Source organism: Malus sylvestris, chromosome 12 (genome assembly GCF_916048215.2).
Source record: "Malus sylvestris chromosome 12, drMalSylv7.2, whole genome shotgun sequence".
NCBI lineage: Eukaryota > Viridiplantae > Streptophyta > Magnoliopsida > Rosales > Rosaceae > Malus > Malus sylvestris.
This window is the reverse complement of record NC_062271.1, coordinates 28,131,280-28,158,158: the sequence shown is the minus strand read 5'-3', so window position 1 is coordinate 28,158,158 and position 26,879 is coordinate 28,131,280. Positions and strand designations below refer to the sequence as shown.

Sequence of the window (26,879 nt, the reverse complement as noted above, 5' to 3'; positions counted from 1 at the left end):
CGTAACGGTGTTCGTATCCCAATCAAAGCCACCTTGGTATGTGAGTTTTTGCTTGATTTTCTTAGATGTGGAACATTACGGGACAACTTCTACGAATTCTCTTGCGATCCATTTAACGTGCATGTGTTTCCGCTAGTTTTGAAGTTTTAAGACCATCTTCAAAGGAGATGTTAAATATGTCAAATATGATTAAAAGACATTCAGGTGTTCTCCTAATGGATATGCCATATATGATGTGGCATGTGAGTCATTTGACTCATTGCTTTCTAGCTGCCTTTTTTGACAGCAAACAAAGAAGGAGTCAAATATTTTATTTAATTTTTTAATACATGGGTCCCATTAACAATCAATAGAATAGAAACTAAAACTAATTTTGATTATTTTTTAATAGTTAATGTAACTCTAGGCCTAATAAAATAAATATTTGACATATCCATTGGAGAAGAAGAAGATTTAGCATTTGTATTCAATTTGACACATCACTCATCAAATAAAATTTTGACATACTATATTTGACATATCATTTAGAGATGCTCTAACATTTTAAATGGCGCGTGACGTTGGTTATGGTAGTAGCAGTGGTGGTGATGGGGATGACGATAACCGTGGCAAGTTTCAAAAGAAAGGGTCTCAAACAGGCGACAAGCCCTTAAAAAGGCCCAAACTCTAATATCAGGCTAAAAAGGCCCAATGATCATTCCCTTATTTTCTTCCCTTCAGAAAAATAGAAAACAAACGAAATAAAAAACACACTGAAACCTCTACTGTTTCGTTTTGGCAGATTAAACCATTTCGAAAGCTCTGAACTTTTGAGCACTTCAGTGAGTTCTGAATCCATCGCTTCAAGCTTTCTTTGCAAGACATCCAATTCGGTAAGCAACTCTTAGACTTACTTCTCTCTTGGTCCTATATTCGGATTTTAAAGTTCTGTTTGGTTCCCCAGAAAGTTCAGGAAAAATCGAAATCGAAATCCTGTATATTTCCAACTTTCAGTCGATTAAACCCAACTGTCATTGGTGCCAATTTTCATGGGAGAAATTGGCTCTTTGTTAGTTTTAATAAATAACTACGAGAATTTATTTTTCTTGGTTAAATTTCAATTCCCGTTTCATTTTGCGTTTTAGCTTAAATTCCTGGTTACCAAACAGAGATGTATATAATGTAAAGGTTCGTTCTTTGTTTACTATGTGCTGAATTAGGAAAAACCCATGTCGTGAAATCGATTATTTTAAGCGCAGTTGGTGTGAGTTTGGAGGTTAAGAAGCTGCACCCCAATTGTTTGATAGAAGTTGCGAATGAAAAAACAAAAGATCCAAACATTAGGCAATCACTTTCAATCGCTCCCTTAGAGCTTTTATGTCTCTTCCTTTGATCTGTCATGGGGTTCACATACTCTCTATAGTTACTGTAGAGGCTTAGGGATAGAGAGTATATTCAGGTTTGAAAGTTTGAATTGGAGACCTTTCCTAAATATATTTTGTTTGTTCGGAGTTTTGGTTTGATTGACTGAATCGTAGACCGGTGGAAATTAAGGACTCCCATTCTATAGATGATGGTAACACTGCATTGATGCTACATTTTTCTTCTTGTAGTACTAGTCTATAAATAATTCCGCTGTTTTTCTTCATGTTTCATTTTTTGAGCACCGCATCGTGGTCCACAGATATTCAAAATTTTTAGTTAAGCTTTTATGATTGAAGTTCTGACTTATTTGCAAACAGAAATGGGTATCCCTCCGGTCAGGCCACCTAGTATTACAAAGTATCTAAAGCCTTACGTCCTGAAGATGCACTTCACAAACAAATACGTAAGCGCCCAGGTGATCCACACACCAACTGCCACTGTGGCATCTTCTGCAAGCTCCCAAGAAAAGGCCTTGAGAGAAAGCATGGAGATACGTCGGGATGTTGCTGCTGCTGCAAAGATTGGGAAGATATTAGGGGAGCGCCTGCTGCTCAAGAACATTCCCGCTGTATCCGTCCACTTGAAGAAAGAACAGAAATATCACGGTAAGGTTAAAGCTGTCATTGATAGTGTGGTTGAAGCAGGTGTCAAACTACTCTGAAGAATCACTTGAGTGTACTTACATTAAGGTAGTCAGTATCAGTTGTCCTTGTTCTAGACGGGCTGCCGGGGAATGTAGACCGAAGGATTGTGTGGTAGGATATGTCTTTCGATTGCTATGCTACGGTGATCATGAACACTAGTGGAACTTTTGGTTTTCCGATGTAATGTTCTGGTTGGATGTTGATTTTGATTTCAACGATATTATTCATCGGATTGCAACTTTTGAAATGTCATCACGAGAATCAGCATATCATCAGCTTGGTTTAGGGCCTATTCGGGGTTGAAAGCTCTTTCGAGAAAAACATGAGCGATTTTTGGCCATGTTTGACAAAAATAACTGAAAGTGCTCGTGGTTATGATTGAGAACGTAAACATGTTTGAAGGATCAGACATATTCAAGTCTTTGGTAGGAAGATTGGATCAAACTTGAAATTCATAGAAAAGCCCGGGCCAAGCCGGCAAACCATACCCAAATCCAAGTTGCAGGCCTAGAAGCCAGGGACCCAAAATGGCAAAACAAACAAAGCAAGCCCAATTGGATGGGATTGTGCAACCCGGAAGTCCAGGTTGCGGTTCCCCAAAACCTATTCAGGGATGTCATATGTTTTAACTTACTCACATGAATTGCGCGATTTTTTTTTCCAATATCGTCATCTTACTAACCAAGCCGGATGTACTTCAAGGTTTTGAATGAATGCTCTTAACCAATTTACGTAAATGCAGATAAAGTGAGGCCATTATAATATCTCACTCTCTCACTTATTGGAGAGATTTTTTAGTGTAGGCGAACACTGGCACAAACGCAATGCCATTAAGCATGTAGAGAGATACTTCAAAAAAAAATATTTCATCAACTTATATAATAGCATATAGCATACCGCTTTTATGTTACAAATCTGAGAGCAATCGCGCTCTTAAAGTATTCCCACTAGTCTTTAACCATAAAATAAAATAAAATATCCCATTAGCCTGGGGTCCGCCTTTGTTACCTCGATCTTATCGCCAACTACGTGCTCCTCGCTCTACACGCCACGTCAGCACACCCTCTGGATCCGACGAACGTTCCAGATATGTCTCGATCTGAAAACTTGTTCGACCTTTAACGCCTCCGCCGTCGATAAATAACCACCCCATCTCGTGGCTCACTCCCTCCGTAGAGTCCAATCCCACTACCAAAGTCGTTAAAGTGCTCCAGTTCCGCTACCGTACGCTGATCCTGCAGTAACATGGGACTTCGCCTACTTGACCAGCTTTGGGACGACACCGTCGCCGGGCCGCAGCCCGACAGCGGTCTCGGGAAACTGCGGAAGCACAAAACCTTCAGTTTCCGGTCCAGCTCCGCAACTGGTGCGTCGTCGTTTTAGTACTTTTCCGGCGCCGTGTATTAGCATACGTGATGAACGCAACTAACTGCTAAACCTTTTTTCCAAATTTGCATTAATTTTCCAGGACTAAAGGCTTTTAATCGATTATCTCAGATCATTTGCAAATAGATCAAACAGTTGAAAATGAAATTGCAACATGAAAGTTTTGAGATCATGCGGCTGATATTAATTAAGGGTGGGAATCTTGCCGGAAGTTTAATTGTTTGTTTTGGTTTGGTTGCATTAGGATCGTCAGATGGTGGGAACGTACGATCGTACGGTGAGAATTCCCCGGAGGAGGCGAAAGTTACGAGGAGTATCATGATAATTAAGCCCCCAGGTTATGGGAGCGGTAACGGCGGATCAGCTCCGGTTTCGCCAGCTGGGTTTACTCCGCCAGCTGGGTTCACGCCTCCGGCTTCGCCAGCCGGATCTACGCCGCCGGTGTCCCCGTTTTCTGGTAAGCATTTGAAATGTCAGATATGCCACTGGCTCCCTGCACGGAGGACCTAGTTTCCACAAATGGTATTGGTGGGGCTTCCACTCATCACGGATGTGCAGGGAGACAAGGGGTGTAGTAGTAATTTAACACGCTGTGGAGTCAAATTTCAATTTTCTAGAATTTGGATGGATTTTTGTGTAGGTACATGCAGCTGTTCATATTGTGATGTTTATGTTTGTTAGTTAATTGACATTTATGCCCTTGTTGAGAGTAGTATCAAATCTGACCTAATCTTCTTAAAGAGTAGTAAGTGTGGACTATAATGAGTTCGAGAGATTTTTCGCACACGTGTTGGTATCGCGTCTCATTATATAAATAGTAAGATATATGTATTAAAAAATTAATAACTTAAAAAAAAAAAAATTTCTTATCACTTATATAAAAATAGATGGTGTGGTGTGTTCCGGACGCAATAAAAAATTGTCAACGAGATGAGCAGTCTTTAATATTCTTAAAGAGTAGTAAGTGGACTTTAACGAGTCGAGCAGTGTTATGAGGCAAATGTTGAGAGTGTTGTGTTTTTAGGTGGCAGGGAGCCATTCGGGCGGTTTCGAAGAAGGTCAGCATCGGATGCATACGAGAAGGCGAGCGAGGTCCCTGGAGCGAGGAGCGCCCGTTCTCCTTACGACGTGTGACATATGAGTTCTTGTCCAATCGAAATCATCCGTGAGATTTGAGATGTGAGCCCTCCTCACGGCATGCGATGAGATGTACATGTTTTCTGTGGACGGTTTAGCCATGGCTGGAAGGAAAAAAGAAACTGTCTAGGGTTTCCACGTAGGGTTTTGGGTGTTGTTTGTTCTGAGTTGCAATCTAGTGCATGTGCGACTATATAAGTATAGTGGTTGAATCTCCGCTGTTGCTAGGGTTTGGGTGTGTTCGTTCCGAGTTGCTAGGGTTTCCATGTTGCTAAATCTGCATAATCTCTGCTGTTATTTGTAAAGAGAGTGTTTAATTTTCCCTTACAAGTTCCTGCTGTTGTATTTTGAATAATAAAACTGCATATTAGTTCGTGCATGTGTAATTTATTATGATGTGGTACTGGATCTATATAATCTGGTGCTTGTGTCAATACTTCTCGTTTGTAGAAAGATATCTTATCCATGGGCGCTATTCGTCGTAGTTGTAAGTGTGGACGTATGGCTGGCGGATTCAGGATTAAGAATTTCAGCCTAAAACATTCAGGTTCTATTTAGATGAATAATGTGCGCGGCTACGCAAAAATTTGTCGAGCATTTGGTGGACCGATCGTTATTGAATTATATTAACAAAGCCAAAGAAACTTGTCAGAGTGCTGTCGAGAGATCTCAGGCTCGGCATGGTTGATACGTCTAGCCAAATGTTGTCAATATATTTTTGGAAGGCATTTCGTCATACAATTAAGGGATATTTTGGATGCTGTCTTTAATCCTTAACATTCTTTGACTAAAATTTTAATGGTATTCAAAGTTTAATTAAAGTTTATTGACTTTGTACATTTCATTATATTACAATTAATATTTATATTTTTATAGTTTTGACATTAATTGTTTGATATTTTATGAAATTTATTATTCTATAAATTTTAAATCCTTCGTTATAATACTATTAGAAACGGTTACAATAAAAAAATTCAAACATTTTAATTGAATAAATGGATAAAAATTATGTAAAAATAAGAAATAATAAATGACAAAAGAATGTATTCATAGTGTTAAAAAAAATTGGTACTTAAAAAATATAGGCACTAAAAGAAATTAATACATGGGTACAAAATAAAATTAAAAAGAAAATACTACAAATTTTTTAAAAAAATGTTGCAAATTAAAAGTGGGTACAAACTAAAAATATAAATATATGATACAAAAGTTAGGCATAAAACATAAATATACCATATGTAATTTTTCTATCATTGATTAAATATACAATGTTACATGATGACATACACATGGGTACAAACACAAATAAAACTTTAAAAAATATGCACACAAAAAGAAACTAATGTGCGCGTAGCACGTAAAAATTTGTCGAGCATTTAGTGGACCAATCGTTATTGCGTTGTATTAACAAAGCCAAAAAAACTTATCGAGTGCTGTTGAGATCTCAGGCTAGGCATGGTTGACATGTCTAGCCAAATGTTGTCAAGATATTTTTGGAAGGCATTTCATCATACTATTAATGAGTCTGTGTCATACATATGGATAGTCCTCGAAAGACCTTCGCATGTATTTTTCGGGCAGTCGGACTGTCGGAGGTTATTGGTATCATCCGAATCTCTATGTCGATCCGGCCATTGCCAGAGGGGACCCTATTTTCCGAGACCCTAACTTGATGCCAGAAACATGGATATGAATCTAACGTCGATTGAAATTTCCGTTGGTACAACTCCGTTATTGCTTATCCATCTGGATTGTTGAAAGATGCTCTCGTTAGTATAACTTGTACAGAGAACACGAGATAAATTTTCCATCTGGGATTCTGGTATCTAGTAGAACTTATCCTAATGCCCATCCGTGATAAGTTAACGGAGCTGTGTACGGACGTATGGGCCAAAAGGGACCATGCCGCTGCCGCTAACCTAACCTAGCATTGATATGACGATAAGCTTATAACAGAATCTTATCTATATGATGAGATTCATATATCTTCACTTTGAAGAGTGGAAAAATACGAGAGATGAAGTTGACACTCCACTAACCTTATTAGGGTAGTGCTATCCACCATTTTTTATTAGGGGTGTGATATTCACACATTTTTTTAATTTTCGGATGTCTGATAAGATGAATTGAAAAATATCAAAGAACAGAAATCAACGAGAGGTCAATATCCAACCGTCTAATCGAATGAATTGAAGAAATTTGATGGTGCAAAATTAACAAATGCGTGTGGGTAAAACAGATGTGTAAATAACACTATCCTGTTATATTAAATACTAATAAAAGTTCGACTGCAATAGTACATACCATTCAAGTAGGAGTTTTATAAAAAATTTAATCATTGCAAAGATAATTAGAACGAAACATGAAAGATCTAACCGTTCTTTATTTTTCTTTTTGAAGCCCTCAATGATACATAACATGGAAGTTTTAAAAAACATAAAGACATTAAAGCAAAATGGATAAGACAAACACGGACACGCTGAATCATGAAGGCAATGCCACCAACACCTACTTTGGGTGGGGGTCGATGGCAACCCCCTTCTCTGGCCAATTCCAACTACTTTTCCTTCTCCTTTATCTCCTTAGCTTCTCTGTATTTTACTTAGACCCCTTGTATTTTGGTTTTCTTGACCTTTCGTCTCAAATTTGGGTTTTTATGCCCCTTTTTTGCTCCAATATTGCTTTCCATCGCAACCCTTAAACCATCCACCTCTGTTTTTAGGCTCATCAGGTGCCTCACTTCGACGCACTTTGGTGTTGTGTAGTTGTTAAAATGCTATTAGCACTATTTGATAAGATTATAGAGACATTTTTAGCATATTGGAATAACATATTGTATGTTATTTATTATTTTTCCGTTGCATATTCAATTATTTAAATTAAATTTATTCCCTAAGTATACCCCTCATACGAGAGCCATCCCATGGTATGTGGGTCCGCCACCTCCTCTTGGTGCTCTAGGGCCATAAGGATTTCAGGCGGTGCTTGACTGAGAATTTGGGAAACGGCGTCGTCCTTTTCTGAGCCACTGTTGCAGTGCACAGTGCACTGTCAATTCCAGATGCAGTGGAGCCCAATGGCAAATCTGTGTTTGGAGAAGAATTAAGAGAAGGCGAAAGAAGGAGAATAAGAATCAAGAAAGGGTTTGGAATGGTGAGGCGGTTGAGGCGGTGGGTGATTCTCGTTTTAGGGTTATTAGATTTTTTCGGAGGGGTCACTTTTGGGCCTCTTCGGGTGGACTTCGGCTTTTGGGCCGAGCCACATCTCCTATAATTTTTTTGTATGCTTTAGGTATAATTGAGAACCTTTACTCATGCGATGAATGTATAAGTGGTGTCTCATTTGTACCTACCTCAATTATGAAGCTGTTATCTTTCTACTGTGTCCGTTTGGACTTTGTTATAAAATTCCTTCTTGACCAAAAAACAGAAAGGGTTTGGAATGGTGCCAATTTTTATTTCTCTATTTTAAGTAGGAATAAATTAGAAATATTAGAAATTTATGTGGATGTTTATAGAAATATGTAAAAATAAGTATAGAAACGAAAGGGCAACATATATGGGCCTCCAACCTGAGTCCATGTTTCCCTTCCGACCCAGTTAGAAGTTTGGGTCCATCACCGCAGACCTGAGACCTGTGGTACATCGGGTCACCGGGTACCCACCACAGCCACCGTTCTCACCGGGTCGGATTTTGTTTGTGAGTTTTAACGAAACATTTTTGGTACCATTTATTTTTTTTTATGAAAAACCATATTTTTATCTTTTTTTTGTGCTATTCACTTACACCTTTATTTGTCATTTTTCAATTAAAATTAAAATTTTTGAGAACTAAGAAACCACCGAGTGATGAAAAATGGGTTGCGCGTCTCTGATCCTGCTGCTCCTTCTCAATACACTCGTCCCCTCTTTAACTGGTAAATACGTACATAAATACACACACACACATATATATATATATATATATAATATCATTTTTCTTGTTTGTTTTCAGATCCTAATTGTTTGATTTTCGGGACCTTTGTGTTGAAATTAATCAGCGAACAGTTTTGGAGTCGATTTCGTAGTGTCCCAACTTTGCAGCTATCGAAAACGATCAGTTTTTTAGGAGAACAATGACATCATGGATTTGTATTTTTATTTTCTTTGGTGTATTTAACACAATACGTTGAAATGAAGGAAAGCTTATTTATTGATATCCCCGATAAGCTACAAATATGTACATATACATGAGTCAAAATAAGCACACAAGAGGGAGCCTTCACAAAGGTTGCTTAGGAGAAGTCTCAGCAGTCGGTAGAGCCCCAGAAAGAGAAGGCACCGGAGGGGGATTATTTGGAGCCTCAGTACTGGACAGAACCCTAGAAGGAGGAGGCATCAGAGGTTGATCATTTGGAGCTTCATTACGCGGTACAGCCCCAGAAGACGAAGGCAATAAATGCCTTTGGAACAAACCCACAAATCTCTGATGATCAAGTAAAACCTGACCATCAGTTTCCTTCATCTGGTTAAGCTTCCTCTTCATGTTTGTAGCATAGTCATGTGCGAGCCGGTGCAACTGTTTATTCTCATGCTTGAGCCCTCTAATCTCCTGTTTGAGACTCATCACTTCAGCCGCCAATGATTCAACTTGGCGGGTTCGAGCAAATAGGCGTTGGGCCATATTAGACACAGAACCTGCACACTGAACACTGAGAGCCAGCGAATCCTTAACAGCTAACTCATCAGACCGTTTGGAAAGTAGTCTGTTATCTTTGGGAGTGAGAAGGTTCCTGGCCACCACCGCAGCGGTCATATCATTCTTCATCACGGAATCCCCAACGGTAAGAGGACCAGTAGGGGAGACGAAGGATGGGCGCCATATGTTGTCTGGAGAAGGCGGGGCTGCCTCTTCAACAAGGTTCAAGTCAAAACGACGGTCGGAGGGGCCAGACATTTTCAAAGGTGTTGAAGAGAGAAGAGGTCGGACAAATCAAGATCTTAGAAGTGCAAGAATGAAGCTTCTACTGGTGGAGATTCAAGTGTGCTTTGGAACTTAATGCCAGCCCCTATAAAAATCTGCACTCGACGAAGCTTCAGAAATCGAAGAGGCGCCTGCTCAGAAATCGAAGAGGCGTTTGCTTTCTCAAAAGCTGGGCTGCTTAGAGATCATGAGGGTTGATCTCAGAAATCGAAGAGGCGTTTGCTTTCTCAAAAGTTGGGCTGCTCAAAGACCACGAAGGCCGATCTCAAAAATCGAAGAGGCGCTCGCTTTCTCAAAAGCTGGGCTCCCCAGAGACCACGAGGGCCGATCTCAGAAATCGAAGAGGCACCTACTTTTCCAGCCTTTTCCAGCCTTGTCAGCACCTGTCACACGCACACTCAGTTTTGCGGAAATTATGGGCATTCTGTCAAAGACTTCTGGGGAAGTAGAAAACACATGAATCTTACTGTTCAATCACCCACTTCCCACACGCAACAATAGCTCATGGGTACCACAGATAACTTTGCCAAAGTTCTCTGCCAAAGTTGAGCACGTGAAGCTTGCAGCTCCCACTACATCGCTCTGACCAAGAAGGGTAAAAGAATAGCAAAGAAACAGCACTAACAAAGTTTAGACCCATAAATTTTGAAGGTCTAGCTACCATATTATTACCCACAAGGGTAAAGGAACAGTACCACTGCTGGATAATTGGAAAGTCCCTGTGTGTCAACCTCTGTGCTTCGTGGCAAGGTAGACTAGCAAACATGCCCAACCTTTACTCACATTCGAGAACACACTCCCAATAAGATTGCTTGCTCCAAAATCGAAGAGGCACCGTCCTCCGAATCTCGAGAGCCAGACTCCCAACATGACTACTTTCTTAAAAATCGAAGAGAGGGTAAAGGAACAGTACCATTGCTGGATAATTGGAAAGTCCCTGTGTGTCAACCTCTGTGCTTCGTGGCAAGGTAGACTAGCAAACATGCCCAACCTTTACTCACATTCGAGAAAACACTCCCAACAAGATTGCTTGCTCCAAAATCGAAGAGGCACCGCCCTCCGAATCTCGAGAGCCAGACTCCCAACATGATTACTTTCTCAAAAATCGAAGAGACACTGCTCCCCGAATCTCGAGAGCCAGACCCCCAGCATGATTGCTTTCTCAAAAATCGATGAGGCATCGTTCTCCGAATCAATCGAAGAGGCGCTCGCTTTCTCAAAAGCTGGGCTGCTCAGAGACCACGAGGGCCGATCTCAGAAATCGAAGAGGCACCTACTTTTCTAGCCTTGTCAGCACCTGTCACACGCACACTCAGCTTTGCAGAAATTATGGGCATTCTGTCGAAGACTTCTGGTGAAGTAGAAAGCACATGAATCTTACTGTTCAATCACCCACTTCCCACACGCAACAATAGCTCATGGGTACCACAAATAACTTTGCCAAAGTTCTCTGCCAAAGTTGAGCACGTGAAGCTTGCAGCTCCCACTACATCGCTCTGACCAAGAAAGGTAAAAGAATAGTAAAGAAACAGCACTAACAAAAGTTTAGACACATAAATTTTGAAGGTCTAGCTACCATATTATTACCCACAACTGTAAAGGAACAGTACCACTGCTGGATAATTGGAAAGTCCCTGTGTGTCAACCTCTGTGCTTCGTGGCAAGGTAGACTAGCAAACATGCCCAACCTTTACTCACATTCGAGAAAACACTCCCAATAAGATTGCTTGCTCCAAAATCGAAGAGGCACCGTCCTCCGAATCTCGAGAGCCAGACTCCCAACATGACTACTTTCTTAAAATCGAAGAGAGGGTAAAGGAACAGTACCATTGCTGGATAATTGGAAAGTCCCTATGTGTCAACCTTTGTGCTTCGTGGCAAGGTAGACTAGCAAACATGCCCAACCTTTACTCACATTCGAGACAACACTCCCAACAAGATTGCTTGCTCCAAAATCGAAGAGGCACCGCCCTCCGAATCTCGAGAGCCAGACTCCCAACATGATTACTTCCTCAAAAATCGAAGAGACACTGCTCTCCGAATCTCGAGAGTCATACCCCCAGCATGATTGCTTTCTCAAAAATCGAAGAGGCATCGTTCTCCGAATCTCGAGAGCCAGATACCACAGACCACTTTTTCAAAGTGCTCTGACAGAGTTAAAACATGTGAAACTGGCAGCTCCCACTACCGTGCTATGACCAAGCAGGGTAAAGGAATAGCATTACTACTTGTTGTTAGGGAGACTCCTATATATGTCGACCTTCATCCCCAACGGACAGGCAGACCTGCAAAAATGCTCAACCCTTCATCATATCTGAGAGGGCACTCCCAACGAAGCCTTTCGAAATATTCAGCTTTCTTTCCCCCCGATAATACCTCTGCAAACAAGCTATACTAGAGCAAGAATATCTCATATCATCAGGGTTAAAAGCAAGAGTATCCCATATCATGCTTTTTCCCTGTCTTTTCTTTTGGCCTTGTTTTTACCTGCAAGACAAGGAGAAAGAGAGCAATCAGTCAGCACTTGGAATCAAGCTTCCAGCCAGGAACTGACTGCCTGGAACCCCTTACCTGATTACTTACCTGTCATTGCTCTCGAGTACTCATCTTCAACATCTTATGTTTCCAGGGAAGATTCCGCATCTGCTTGAGGAACAGATAGGGCAAGTGCGAAGGATACAAGGAAGCATGTGAAGACAAGCGTAACAGCACACGTGCCGATACATTCATTACTCTGTCAAAAGCAAAAGTATCCCATATCAGCAGGGTGGAACGTACTCTAGATTTGATGGACTTGTTTTGACCCTCAAATTCTTCAGTCGGCCTTATACTCTGGAGGAAACCAGAAAACCCTCCAGCTCAGTTCAAGAATAAGCCTGTGGAAAGTTACTTCTTCAAAAGCAAAAGTATCTCATATCATCTCTTCTCATTTTTCTTCTCTTTATCCTTCATGCTGCTGCAAGATGGGGAGAAGGTGAACAATCAGTCGGAGCTCTGATTGCTTACCTTGTCTGTCACCTCTTTCAGCAGACCCCCTAGCTCGGCGACTTGGGGGACTCCTACTACATGGTTTGTATCGCGCTTGACCAAGCCTGAAACTACAAGTAAGCTTCAAGTGAAATTGATACATTACCTTGTGCATCTCCACCAGTTAAAGATACCACCCCTGGATGGAGGAAGAGTACTTCTAGAGAAGATGCCACATCTACCTATGAGACAGATAAGGCAAGTCAAGACGACACCACACTCCGATACTTAGAAGTTTCGTGATTACGAGATCATTCTCCCACAATATTTCCTAATGTCATTTGTACTAAATCATTCACTTGTACTCACTAAATGAGAGCTTGAACCTATGTACTTGTGTAAACCCTTCACAATTAATGAGAACTCTTCTATTCCGTGGACGTAGCCAATCTGGGTGAACCACGTACATCTTGTGTTTGCTTTCCTATCTCTATCCATTTATATACTTATCCACACTAATGACCGGAGTAATCTAGCGAAGATCACAAAAAGCGATCGTTTTCGCTACCTAGGATCTATCTTGCAAGAGAACGGCGAATTAGATGGAGATCTCAACCATAGAATACGAGCTGGATGGAAAGAGTGCATCCGGCGTGTTGTGTGACCGTCGTAGGCCACTGAAGCTCAAGGGAAAATTTTATAGGACGGCAATAAGGCTAGCGATGTTGTATGGCACAGAATGTTGGGTGGTGAAGCATCAACACGTACACAAAATGGGTGTAGCGGAGATGAGGGTGCTTCGTGGGATGTGTGGGCACACGAGAAAGGATAAGATTGGGAATGAGGATATCCGAGGTAAAGTAGGAGTAGCCGAAATTGTATGAAATATGAGAGAAAATCGGCTCCGGTGATTTTGAACATGTGCAAAGAAGGCCGACTGACGCTCCGGTTCGAAGATGTGACTACGGGACAGAGGTTCAGGGCCGAAGGGGTAGAGGAAGACCTAGGACAACTTTGGAAGAGACTCTAAGAAAAGACTTAGAGTACTTGGATCTAACGGAGGACATGACACAAAACCGAGCGCAATGGCGTTCTAGGATTCATATAGCCGACCCCACTTAGTGGGAAAAGGCTTTGTTGTTGTTGTTGTTGTTTTGGATTGTAGAATTAGTCAAAATCCAGATAGATGTTCAAAAAAAAAAAAAAAAAATCCAGATAGGATTCAGAAAGTCCCATCTTTTTGCACTTGATCGGTACAGTTTCAGTCTACTGTATGCAGACATCACTGGATATCTGCTCTGACATGAGAATTGCAACAGTGAGATTTCCATTTTCTCACACTAGGTTAGACTTCTGTCTCCAGTGTGCCAAAACATAAGGTTTGTATGAGCTATAGTTCCGCATTGCGGATGTAACATATTCGGTTGAGGGAAGTTGAGGTTGGCTAGAATCAGTTTGACGTGGAGGCACTGTTCCAAAAATCCCCACCTAGGCGCTAGGCGGTTGGTCACTACCCTGATTAATGTTTAACCCTTTGAAAATTAAGAAAGAGCGTCTAGACCTGCTGAGGCGTCCGCCTAGACCGCCTAGACCACCTAGGCACCTGTTTAAGTTGCGACTCACTTAGATAAAAAATAGATAACTTTCATTTTGTATTTTATTTTTTTAATAAATTATAAGATACTTGTTGAATACTTAAACGAATACCCATTATATGCTTGTCCCTATGTTTTCATTATGTTCCAATACTTCCTAATATATATGTCATTCTATTTTGTAGTTTATAATGAAATTATATATATTTTAAGTATAAACAGACACTTATTTACACAAAATATAATAGATTTACTTAAATCCGCCTTGTCCACCTAGACACCCGTCTAGGCCCGCCTAGCCACCTAGGTGCTAGGCCCTAGCTTGCCGTCCAACTAACGGCTAACGTCTTTTAGAACCTTGTGTGGAGGTCTATGTTAATTATGTCTCTGGTTGACAAGCCATGAAGGGGCATGCTCTTTTTTTGAAGCTGACATAAGGTGTCTTTGGCGTGCCCCGACTGCCTTATCACATCTTACGAGTGCATGGTCATTGTTCATTTTTCATAGCGGTGTGGAAATTGGACGCAATCTGCTTGTTGTTTCCTTAAATCAGTAGAATGGCATCTGCTTTCTGGATTTGCCCTCGCATCGGTGTTGCTCTTGTAATCTGATTTATGCATGTAAGCATGGTTTATCTCTTTAACTTAAAGGCAACCAGAAGAAATTCTGGTTCTTCCCAAGAATCCCAAGCAAGAACGTAATTGCATTTCTTGTGGGGCAGTACTTTAGGCTTTTCCGTTTCGCAGTGACAATCATCTTCAAGCGTCTAAAAGGTCGTACCCAGTGCACAAGGCTCCCGCTTTACGCAGGGTCTGGGAGAGGTGAATGTCGGCTAGCCTTACCCCCATTTATGGAGAGGCTGCTCCCAAGTCTCGAACCCGAGACCTACCGCTCATGGGCGAAGGCACTTGCCATCGTACCAAGTGCGAATTATTTTGGTTTTCAAATGATTTTTGCATGTACGCTAGTTGGTCATTAGACGTTATCTAAATCTGCTTTTAGTTGTAGGTAAACCTGACAGTGTATGCATTTCTCAAGGCGGTCGTTTCCCACCATTGTCTTCCGAGGGAAAACCTCCAAAACGTCTGAGTAAGGGACCCAAAGATCTGACCCTTTGCAGAGTGTTCCGCAAAAAACTTGCTGTGATGTAGCCCAGACACAGCCTGCACTGGTATCCGTTAGGAAGTTGGCTTCATCAGGGGAAGCTGGCCCAGAGTGCTTGCATTTGTGGGAATTACTGGAATGTTCCATCTGTGATCCCTGCATTGGCGTGCAGTCAGGACCTCCAGCTATATGTGCCTCTTTCTGTGACAGGGTTTTTGAGGCTTGTGCTGAGGCTTACTACTCGACAGATGCAATAACACAGGTATGTGGGAGACCTTTAACTTCCAGTCGAGGAATTTTTTTTACCGACTTATAATTTGACATAACCAAATAAATAGGTGATTAAACTGATCTCTTTTGGGTGCATTAGGGAATTGCATTTTCTGATTAATTACATTCTTCCAGGTTCTAGCACCATGTGGAGTAAGTGATTATGTTTGCGGCAGGGCCTCGGAATGGATTCTTTATGGCACAGAGTTCTGCCATGGGGCAGGATTTTCTGTTAAAGATGATGCATCCGTGAGCAACGAAGAAGCATTTTGCTACGGCGGTAAAGCCAGTCTTGACTTGATTGCTGATTCATGGAAGGCTTCACCTTCTGATGTGCTCCAGAAAGCTGAGAGCTTGAGGCTGAATTCCAGCAGAGGTGGAGGGAAATGCCATTTAGTGAACGAGTTTCTTGGGCCGTCGGAGGATTGGTTCTTACAGCCGGCCTATTGTCTGTAAGGTATGCCCTTCTTCTGCCGCCACATTTCGATTGCCATAATGAGATTTTGCAGTGTTGCTAACTTGGATCGTTTTTCGCTTCGCTGTTGATCTTTTCTTTGTTCATGTCAATATGCAGCAAACGATAAAGACGTAGCCAGAGCCACAATGTAGCCGCTCTACGAATCAGGAAATTTGAAGCCAAGATAAGCCAGAAATCTCCTGATAGTTCGAGAAGTAGGAAAAACAAGTAAAAGATGTATTTCTAGTACGGAAAACGTTTAGTTATAAAAAGTTTGTTGCCCCTTTGCTATTCTGCGAGCACCGAAATGTGCTAGTTTTAGCATTTCCTCACTTGCATTCTTCTCAAGCAATCGATCGTCGCCGCGATCCGAACACTTTTCCGGACCATTCAATCGGTACGAGGGGTGGTGTGTACAAAGGGCAGGAACGTAGTCAACACGAGCTGATGACTCGCGCTTACTAGGAATTCCTCGTTGAAGACCAACATCACGATGAAATTTCAAAGATTACGCAGCTGTCTAAGAGGAAATCATAATTTCGTTCATTTATCTTCGCAAAGACATATAGTTCACTGGAAAAGATGTCAAAACATATGCTTGGGAGTTGGGAATTCACCTCTTACATCATATAAGAAAAATACCTCTAAATTGTATCACAAAATGGATATGACCATCTTACGATGAATTTGATAAAGATGATCACTCCACGTACAAATACAAAACATGTAAATACGGTTAGGGTATACTCGTGACTTGTAAAGCTCGGACCTAACACTCCGAAAAACAGTAAAGTCAAGACCACATCGATGAAACTAACATGTGTTCTTCATTTCTTGTTGATGATACCACGGATAGTCTTGAGTATCTTCAATCTAGATGTTCCATCTGCATAGCAAGGCGAAAGATTTAACAACGAAACACTAGTTAAAACACTGGCGATGGCCATAAATACAAAGTAGACACTGACGTACCTTCCAAAGACCATCGTTAAGATAATGCATGTTGTCAACTCCGATTCCCTTGTTGATATCTCTTCTGCAAACCAAGGGGAAGACTCAACTTTGTAAATACGACAATCAGCAACAGATAACTAAGCTAGATTTGAGGTCGGTAATGCAAGTTAGGCTCTCGTATTATATATCTTGTCCTCAATATTCTAAGGGTACCCAAGGCATTACTCTAGGAGAAGCAACGATAATGTCCTTCGAATAAGAAAATAACTTACATTTCTTTTGCTGACATTTTTGTGAAGCCAATAGCAAGAGCATGTTGTTTTCCTTCTGCCATTATTGCCTGAGCGTAATCAGTTTTACAAATCAGAGACATACAAAACAAACTGAACTTCAACATTTCCGTCTCATGACAAGACAATTATTTAAATCAACTCAACATAACATTTGAACAAAAAAAAAAGGTTCTAACATGAGTATCACATTACATTAATACAAAGAAAAAAAGAGACATAAAACTCCTACCACGGGAGTTTCTGCACCCACTTCATCATCCAAAGAACCACCGGGAGAAGTTAGACCTGGACACATTATGTTTGCACCAGAGAGAACAAACCTTATAGCGCCCCTATCTACTTGCAACTTTTTCATTATGTCTGGATCTGTAAAACCCGTAAGAAACCCCGAGCTTTCTCAGTTACAACTATTTGGAAGGAAAATTCACCAACTATGTAGCTTTTTATTTGAGAAAAATAAAATAATCCACTCAAAAGAAGAAGCAAATCAAGGATTGCATAACTGGTTCATAGACCAGACTTATTGAGATAAGGCATTTTGGCGGTAAAGAAACTTTTACATTGATGAAGAAGTCTTAGGGTAGGCATATACGGTCCATCACGAATGTTGAAAAATAGTGGCACGTTGTTTACCACCACCAGATTTAGATGGTTCTGACTGCAAAAGTCGAGCATGTGGAAGACAATGTTAGATACATGGAGATAAGGCAGCATGAAACAAATAGCTGAGTCAATAAGTAAAACACAGAAGCAGGACCAACAGAGCGACAAACCATTTAGCCACAATAAGAGGAGATTTCTTTGGGATCAAATCTTCCAACACCTGTTCGAGTCCCGGGTACTGCAGTTGAAGTTAACTTTGTGTTACAGACATATGTAAAGCGTATCTTAAAGCATCCGTGAAATTCCTATGAACCTAATCATCTTACCTCATCTGCAATACTCTGCCGAATTTTGCGCTGGACAGATGCCTTAACTTGATTTTGTGCAGACACCTCTTCAGTAGAAAACCTACAACATTACACACGTATTATGCAATCATATTACGAAATATTCCCCTTACGCATCTATTGCAACACAAAACAAAAATTTGCTACTCCAAACCGCTCCCACACAAAAACAAATATTTGAGAACCCTAACCATCCTCCCCAAACAATTAACCTCATCTTCCATAAAAACCAAAAAGAAGTGACCTTTCAAGCTTCATTTTAACATCAAAACATCCCACATACAGCACAAAACCAACTTTGCTGAGAAGGATCAAGCTTTAGAACGGTTGCTTAAACCACAGAGAAGCAATGGCACAATTCCAATTTATACGTCCACAACAACAACAACGCCTTATGAGTCGGCTGTATGAATCCTAGAACGCCACTGCGCTTGATTTTCCACCCGTTAGCTCCAAGTATTCAAATTTATACTTCCAATTACACAAAATAACATATAAACTTCAGGGCATAAATCCAAAATTAAAACCCATAAAAGTATATAATCAGAAAACACAAATGAAAACAAAATTGAAACGCTGTTTAATTTTTCATCGAATAAAACCAAACCCAGAAATCATATGCCTCAATGATAAAAAAAAAAAAAAAAAAAAACTAAGCAAACAAATAACATATATTTAAAAATAAACACCTATACGTACAATATATTGACAATATATATAAAGCTTACTTCTTGAACATTCTGGAAATGGAGGATGAAGAAATCTAAGATCTTCAAGAGCAAGCAAAGAAAACCCTTCAACTGGTATTAAGGTCGAACAATACAACCTTGAATTCTGGTTCGAATTTTTCTTTTGGAGCACTGACTGGTGCGGAATCTAGTGAGCTCAGCCGCGCACCATATCCCGCGTCGGTGTAGCTAGTTGTAAGCCACTATTTAGGCCTTTATAGGTTGGGCTAGCCTGCAAGTAAATTTAGGGTTTGGGTTGGGTTATGTGTTCTTGGGCAAAGTGACTTTTCTATGAAATGAAACTGATCCATTGCAAAAGCCCACTTTCTTTAATTGCAAAAGAGATGTGGATGTTATTAATATCTCGTTTGAAAGTGCTTTTAAATTGATTGAAAAAGTTTTGGTGTAAATGTTTTTGAAATCAATTCTTGGTAAAAACGCAAGTGAATCGTGAAAAAGTACTTGAAGTGTTTTATGGAAGAAGCACATAACCAGTGCTTCTTCCAGGAAGCACTTTAGTTGCTTTTGGAACCCCAAACATTTTCTCTAAAAGTGTTTTCAATCATTTTAAAGGCACTTCCAAATGAGCTCTAACTTTTTACTACTTTATGAACTTGATTACGAGTGTTATAAATTCACTCATATTATATAGCACATGTATTTATTTGTTAATAATATACTCTAGGTTCATAACATCAGCTTAGCCATCTACGAAAACTTTTTGTGTCTTTGCGCACCTTCTCTCTGCACGCACCGTCTCGTAATGTTATTAATTTATGTGGTAGTAATGAGTGATGGTTATTTCATCATATATCATTACCAGATGGTTTCTTAACTTTCTTCTGTTACAATAAGTGCAGGCCACCGACGACCTGCGCACTTGAACCATCTCCAACCCTTGGAGTAAAACCTAAAATTTTTACCTCAGAAAATTTAGGTTTTAACCTAGAACATATTTTCTGCTCCAACCCTTTTATCCTAAAATTTTAACCTCAAATTATTAAAGAATGAATTTAGGCTAATTTTTTTTAAAAATTAACATTAAAAAAAAATGTAGATTATCTTAAATTAATTTTATGAACATTTTAACTTAAAAATATTTAAATTCGGATAAATATTGAAAAATCACTAAATCAATACATGAAATTCATGAAACACTATGGAAGAATATGAAAATCATGATATAGATGTGTAAACACAAAAGACACACAGAATACATATGAAGCACATACAAAACACATGATAAAGATGTATAACACACCAAACATGTGAAACACATGACACACACAAAACACATACCAAATACATACAAAACACATGAAACGCATAAAATACAAACCTACACACATGAAACGCAAACCTTCAATCATCCTCTATATAAGCATAGGTTGAATATCTAACCATCACACAATATATTCACCAATCAGCCAACTTTCAAAGTGTTTTTGACACGCCCCGATCCCGATATTCCCTGAATACCAGGATAAACACGTACTGGCCGACACCCGAAGGTGACGAAAGCCATTTATTGAGTGCACTTACTGAAAACAAGGGATATATAAGATTTATAAATATAAAAGAATAAAGAATATGCATTTAAGGAACGTGTTCAGAGCATACAACTAACTAGAATACTAAAAGAAATAATATAAAATTGAATGAATAAAAGGATATGCGTCTTACACCGAGAGGACTCGAAGATGTCGATGCGGAAGTGCCTTGACGCCGGGATTGTATGTCTCGATTGTAACCACCCGTCCCAGGATTTACGGAACAAAAATGGTATTTTTGAATTTTCACTAAGTTTGTGGATAGTTTTCCTTTTAAAAATGGTTTTTGGGTCTTAATTGGTGTGCCTAAGGGGCCCACATGTGATCCTTGTCCCCCGGTTCCCTTCCCCTTTTCTTTCTTTTTCTGATTTTTATAACTCTCTCAGCCCTCTTCTTTCTCTATCTCTTCTCCTCTCTTTTTCCCATACTCCCTCTCTCTTCTTCTCCTTCACCGCGCCACACCCATAACCCATATCCTAAAATCATCATCAAATCACAATTTTGACATCACCATCGTCTTCATCTCATCCCTACGAACACAACCAAAGGCATGGCGTCGTCGAAGTCGAACCATGAGGCCCCGTACACGAACTCCGACACAGACCGCCCCTTTCGAGGCAATTTACGGCAAAAACACGGAGATTTGGCCAGCGTTCAAGGTATAAATCTCTTTTTCTCTCTGAGTACTACAACTTTCCTTTTTGTTTCACCCAATTTTGTTGAGTATTGAAGAAGTTATAGTCATTTGAATCTTACCAAGTTTTTAGCGAGTCCGGCGGCTTTCGAGGCGTTTTTCGGCAAAACCACGGTGATTTAGATGTTGTGCGAGTACCATTCTCTTTGTCTCTTCGAGAAACACAACTTTCATTTTTGTTTCACTTGATTTCGTTGAGTTTGGACAAAGTTATGGCCGTTTAAAGTTTATGTAGTTTTCTGGCCGAAATCTGGCCTTCCCTTCCGTTTAGCTTCGGCAAGCAGTAACCACACCAGGCTTTTGGGCCTTTCCTGTCGAGCCCAACCCAAACCCATTTTTGTTTTCTTATTTATTTTGTTTTATTTTTAATTGTTTTAAGTTTAAGGCCCTTGGGCCATTTAGTTAAGGCTTGAGGCCTGTGTTTTGAAAGCCCAAATCCCTTAAGCCTTTTTACCCTAAAACCCAACCTATCCTAAATCTAAGCCCAACCCAATTCCTACCCAAAACCCTAAATCGGGTTTGACTGACCCGACCCGATGGACCCGTGACCCGTTGACCGTCCCGGTCAACGGTCAACGTTGACTTTTCGGGTTTTCGTTCGAGACCTCTCCTAAGCTAATTTCGACGTCCTGGACCCATTTTTGAAGTCCATTTTCCCAAATTCAATCGTTTGAGTAGAGTTTGACTAAATGTACCATTTATGTGATTAGGGGCAATTATAGTGGTGTTTTTGTCTTCGCTAGTTTGTGTGGCTCTTCAACGGCGAAGTATCTGTGAGTGGACTCATTCTAAAAATGCATGCTTTGTAAGTAGAAATGCACACATGAAAAGCATGATTTAACAATTATGTTTTATGAAATGCTTTGAGATAACATGCTTACTGAGGCTAGTTTGAATTACTACTATTTTTCCTATAACTCGTGTTCTTATAGAATATCTGATGGATGACGATATGATATTTAGAACATGTTTCGAACACCTGTTTATTGTATAGATGATAGATGACTTTATACTATGAAGTTGCTTTTCAATATATATATGTTCAATGGTTTTGTACTTACCTAGTGGTCCTTATTCCGCTACGGGACGTAGGGATAGATTCCAGTCCATCCCGGACGACAGTTTGTGGTTGGCATAGGGCCTGGAGTGTGTTTCCTCTAGCTATTTAGCACAGGGACGGGGAGCCGACATGGGGCTTGTAATGTATTTTTCTCTGACTGTCTGCTCAGAGACGGGGAGCCGGCATGGGGCTTGGGGGTTATATTTGGACATTCACTAGTGATTATTATATATACAAGTTATAATTTGAGACATTGCACAGCATGCTAGGTTTTGGAAAACTTATGTTTATCATGATATATATGTTTTTTTTTCATAAAACTTGGGGGTTAGTACGCTGATAATTGTTTTATTATATATATATATATATATATATATCAACTTGGTCCACTCATGTTTGTTTTGTGGCCCCTTCAGGACTTAGAATCGAGACATACAATCCCGGCGTCAGGGCACTTCCACATCGGCATTTTCGAGTCCTCTCGGTGTAGGATCCATCATTTGTTTCATTCAATTTTATATTATTTCTTTTAGTGTTCTAGTTAGTTGTATGCTCTGAACACATTCCTTAAATGCATATTCTTTATACTTTTATATTTATAAGTCTTATCTATCCCTTGTTTTCAGCATTTGCACTTAATAAATGGCTTTCGTCACCCTCGGGTGTCGGCCAGCACGTGTTTATCCTGTTATTCGAGGAATATCAGGATCGGGCCATGTCAGATTGGTATCAGAGCGTGGTTTGTTTATAGTATACTTAGGACTTTCTGTTACTGTAGCAGTGTGTCGGTTTTGACGTCATTTGGATGTCCTGACTTCCGAAATTGGTGCCATTCGGCGCAGTTGTGCAAACCTTTCTCTGTTTGAATTGTCACATTCGGGTTGAAATAAGAAATCTTATGTCGGGATTGTGCCTCATCGGTGACGTGTTTGATTTGTTGGACGACTTTCAACATCGGATCAATACTCTGCGGCGTGCATTCCCTGGGAATGGCGGGCAGATTTGGTGTTACTTGGAAGCGACGTGTTTAGAAATCTTTGTTTGAGGAAGTCTGGTCAAGACCAACTGTAGATCCGAAATGGCGATGCCACTCTGCAACATGCGTTCCCTAGGAATTGCGGGCGGAGTCGGCTCTACATCGAAATCTTGGGAAATGGAAAAATCTTAGTGGTGTGTGTTGGTTAAGACCAATTAGAAATATGAAACGGTGATATCACTCTGCAACATGCGTTCCCTAAGAATACCAGGTAGAGTCATATCTTAATGACAACTTCTTGAAACTTTCAAAGTGAGTGTTGGAGGAAGCGAGTAAGCGCTAGTTGTGACGAAGTTAGTATGTGGTAATTGGTGGGATCAAATCAATGTTCTCAAACTCATTACCACTGAAGAAATTCGTGTGGATCTTTAGAACAATTCTCGACGATTATTCTATCGATAACCATCTTGCTTACCCCAACAACGAAGTCAAGTTCCTTAACCTTTGACCGTCAGCTTTACACCAAATCCTTCAAGCGTTGACTTCGTCTAGAGATTATACTTTTCTTAGGAACTCCTTGGTAGCATACTCTATTCTCATTATTTTCCAAAAGGAGTTGCGATTCTTGTTGTTGTTGTAGTTGGACTTAGATGATGAAGATCCAGTCTTGTTTGGATAAACAGACTCCTTGAACTTCATCTGGGCCTGGTACGTGGTGGTAAATCCTAGCTCCTTGTCCACATACTTTTTGGTATAGGTGAACTTAGCCCATAACTTGTAGCCCAATTAATCAATGCTCTTGTCCATTAATTGTTCAGCCTTGTAATTTTTCAGTGTAATGGCTTGAGATTCCACCATATTCATCATTGTACAAAGATCGAGCTTTGCTCTGAACTTCTCTAGACTCATTAAGCTTTGGTTTCCTCAAAGGCATCACTTTAAGGTAGCCAATCATGTCGCTTCATGCATAAGCAAGCTGCTTCATATCTTTCTTCTTCATCATTCTATTGATTCAGAGGTTCTATGTTTAATTTTTGAACTTTGAAATAGCTCTCACAAAGTATTGTGAATCTCGAAATGTTTTTGGCGTCGTCAAATTTTATTATCAGTTCTTAACTATTCTTAAGCTTAGACCTATTTCCTAAGGCCCTATGGTCTTTGAGGTGGCCTGAAAGGCCTATCGCCAAGAGGGAGACGCCAGAGCCAACCGTAGAAGAACATTGGAATTTAAGGTTTTTCGTCGGAAAACTGGGCTAATTTAAACATCTATAACTTTGTCAATACTCCACGAAATTGAGTGATTCAAGACGAAAATCGTAGTTCTCAAAGAGACGAAGAGAATGGTACCTCGCACGACGTTTAACTCGCTGTGGTTTGGCCGGAAAACGCCTTAAAAGCCACGGAGGTCGCCGAAAACTGGGTAAGATTCAAATGAGTATAACTTCTTCAATACTCAATGAAATTGGGTGAAACAAAAAGGAAAGTTGTAGTACTCAGCGAGACGAAGAGATTTATACCTTGCAGGCTAGCCAAATCATAGTGGTTTGGCCGAAAATTGCCTCGAAAGTGACAGGTTCCTCGCCGGAAATCTGGGGAAGTCTCCCCGACGTGTTTTCATGTCCAAACCTTCACCAAAATCATATTTTAGCAACCATGAATCCTTCTAGACTACTAGAGAGAAAGATGGAAGGGTGTTTCGACCTACTTTCATAAAAAACGATGAAAACTCGTCGGGGAATGTCTGCACCATGGTGAGAAGGAGAGAGTGGGATCGGAGGGTAGTGCCGTTGTCGAAGTCTCCTTGGGTGTGTATGTGTGTGCTTTTGTATGTATGGGTGTCGATCGGGAAAGAGCCTGAGAGAGAGGTGAGCTCGAAATGGAGAGATAAGGGATAGTAGGGCTGGGTTCGGTTCTCAACGGTTCGGTTTTTCGCCAAAATCGAAACTGAATCGAAATTTCGGTTCGGTTCGGTTCAATTTTTTTCAATTTTTTCTCGGTTTGGTTTTTTTTTTTTGGTTCGGTTTTGGTTTGATTTCAGTTTTTTTTTTCCTCCAAAAAATGAAAAATTTAGGTTGACAGATTCGTCTTCCCCATCTTCTAGAACAACCCACCTTTCTAAATCTTCAAAAAATCAACGTGCTCACATTATCCAATACTAGCTGCGCCTTCTTATGTTGACCAAGTCTATTCACTTACATTCTGTCAATGTCAATCTTGGAAATGTTGCTCACATAGTCAAAATACCAAACCCAACTCCAAATCCAAGTTCACCCTTATCCAAATGCGCCTTAATAATTAGAAGGGAGAAAAGGATATTTGTCAATTCTGTCAATTCTCATAACCAAGACTTAAGAACAGAAGTATATTATATTGTTTTTGGAATAGTGTCTATGCTCTTTCAAATGTCTAAGCTATTAACATTTTACGTTGTTCCAAAGTTTCACTGATTTTGTACATTAATATGTGTGCTGCGTGAAAAATAAAAGAATGAAACGTATTCCCGAATTCAGTTATTGTGTGATCTCAGGAAAGAGCAGTTTACGATCAGTGTGGCGAAGCAGGACTGAAAGATATGAAGACGTCAGTGACAGTGGAGGTGGATCAAAATAAATTTAATCCTAAGAATCCAGAGGATATTTAGGTCATCAGGACCTGGGAGGTCGTCATCTGATAGAGAGTGGATCGTTCAGGGGATATGGACGAACAGAAATATTTTAGTCGATCATATACTGAGGGCGTTACGCCAAAGAAACAACCAGCATCGGAGAAATTTTTATGACAAAAGAAACAACCACTAGTAGCTGTACGATAACTATGGAAAAATCATGGAAATCGAAGATTACAGAAATCAGGAAAATGTAGAACTCGTGAAAATGGAGAACTCAAAAAATATGGAACAGAGAGAAAAAAACAGCTTGAAGAAGAAGTTGACTTTTTCATTTTATTGAGAATTGATGAATTACAAACAGTTATACACATATTTATAGTAGCTGTCAAAACTTAATAAGTAAGCTAGCCTAATTGCTGAGGTGTACATACTAAGCTAACTTAATTGCAGAGGTTTACATTCTGTTATTACTTCCCCTAAATCTCAGCTGGGATATCCCAGTCTGAGATTGGAACAATGATGAACAAATAGAGGGTTGTGTAACCCTTTAGTCAGAACATATGCAACCTGAGCTTCTGTGGAAATATATTGAACCTCCAAATCTCTTTTCTGCACTCTTTCACGAAGAAAATGAAAATCTGTGTCTAAGTGTTTAATCCGAGTATGAAAGACTGGATTAGAACACAAAGCTAGAGTGGACAGATTATCACAATGCAAGACATGTGGTGAAGAAAGAAATAAGTGAAGATCTTTAAGAACCAATCTTATCCAAGCAACATTAGCTACAACATTAGCCAATGCTTTATACTCAGCCTTGGTTGAACTTCTAGACACACTTCCTTGCTTTTTTGATTGCCATGAAACTGGATTCGACCCCAAAAAGACAACATAGCCAGTGGTGGACCTTCGAGTGTTTATATCAGCTGCCCAGTCAGCATCACTAAATGCAAACAATTCTAATTTCTTAGTAGCAGAGTATGTGATTCCACACTGTATTGTACCTTTCAAATATCTCAATATTCGTTTTACCAAACAAAAATGAAACTCAGTGGGTGTGTTCATGAACTGACATGCAAAGTTGACAACATATGCAATGTCTGGCCTAGTAAAGGTTAGATATTGCAAAGCTCCAACCAAACT

At 40.1% G+C, this 26,879-nt stretch overlaps 4 protein-coding genes and 1 pseudogene across 5 annotated transcripts in view; 3 read left to right on the top strand and 2 right to left on the bottom strand.

Annotated features, from left to right (window-relative positions):
* Positions 1 to 705: 705 nt before the first annotated feature.
* Positions 706 to 2,300, top strand: LOC126594494 (uncharacterized). Its single transcript, XM_050260842.1, has 2 exons — positions 706 to 872; positions 1,722 to 2,300. The coding sequence occupies exon 2, from the start codon at positions 1,724 to 1,726 to the stop codon at positions 2,063 to 2,065; it is 342 nt and encodes a 113-aa protein (XP_050116799.1). The 5' UTR covers positions 706 to 872; positions 1,722 to 1,723; the 3' UTR covers positions 2,066 to 2,300.
* An 896-nt stretch (positions 2,301 to 3,196) lies between these two features.
* On the top strand, positions 3,197 to 4,950 carry LOC126594488 (dormancy-associated protein homolog 3-like). Of its 2 annotated transcripts, none has more exons than XM_050260830.1 (3): positions 3,197 to 3,414; positions 3,679 to 3,891; positions 4,466 to 4,950. In XM_050260830.1, the coding sequence occupies exons 1-3, from the start codon at positions 3,294 to 3,296 to the stop codon at positions 4,573 to 4,575; spliced, it is 444 nt and encodes a 147-aa protein (XP_050116787.1). In that variant the 5' UTR covers positions 3,197 to 3,293; the 3' UTR covers positions 4,576 to 4,950. The 2 variants fall into 2 exon arrangements, with proteins under 2 accessions (XP_050116787.1, XP_050116786.1); XM_050260829.1 differs by having other exon boundaries at positions 3,201 to 3,414; positions 4,459 to 4,950.
* Positions 4,951 to 8,426: 3,476 nt separating this feature from the next.
* On the top strand, positions 8,427 to 16,220 carry LOC126594482 (uncharacterized; annotated as a pseudogene).
* The window catches only part of LOC126594484 (uncharacterized), a 60,529-nt gene continuing 42,388 nt past the window's right edge, over positions 8,739 to 26,879 (bottom strand). The window contains exon 2 of the mRNA XM_050260824.1: positions 8,739 to 9,247. Coding sequence (XP_050116781.1) covers positions 8,832 to 9,247 — 416 coding nt within the window. The 3' untranslated portion in view covers positions 8,739 to 8,831. The remainder of the gene's footprint in view (positions 9,248 to 26,879) is intronic.
* Positions 16,448 to 19,040, bottom strand: LOC126594486 (uncharacterized). The gene is made up of 8 exons (XM_050260827.1): positions 18,852 to 19,040; positions 18,103 to 18,184; positions 17,947 to 18,014; positions 17,734 to 17,831; positions 17,403 to 17,539; positions 17,153 to 17,220; positions 16,899 to 16,962; positions 16,448 to 16,812 (listed from the first exon to the last, which is right to left on the bottom strand). The coding sequence occupies exons 1-8, from the start codon at positions 18,860 to 18,862 to the stop codon at positions 16,795 to 16,797; spliced, it is 546 nt and encodes a 181-aa protein (XP_050116784.1). The 5' UTR covers positions 18,863 to 19,040; the 3' UTR covers positions 16,448 to 16,794.

Coding starts and splice junctions, on each gene's coding strand:
- LOC126594488 (XM_050260830.1), top strand. CDS start 3,294: ATGGGACTTCGCCTACTTGACCAGCTTTGGGACGACACCGTCGCCGGG. Junction 3,415..3,678: donor CCGGTCCAGCTCCGCAACTG/GTGCGTCGTCGT, acceptor TGGTTGCATTAG/GATCGTCAGATGGTGGGAAC. Junction 3,892..4,465: donor GCCGGTGTCCCCGTTTTCTG/GTAAGCATTTGA, acceptor TTTAGGTGGCAG/GGAGCCATTCGGGCGGTTTC.
- LOC126594486 (XM_050260827.1), bottom strand. Junction 18,015..18,102: donor GGCAGAGTATTGCAGATGAG/GTAAGATGATTA, acceptor CTTCAACTGCAG/TACCCGGGACTCGAACAGGT. Junction 17,832..17,946: donor CCTCTTATTGTGGCTAAATG/GTTTGTCGCTCT, acceptor CGACTTTTGCAG/TCAGAACCATCTAAATCTGG.
- LOC126594494 (XM_050260842.1), top strand. CDS start 1,724: ATGGGTATCCCTCCGGTCAGGCCACCTAGTATTACAAAGTATCTAAAG.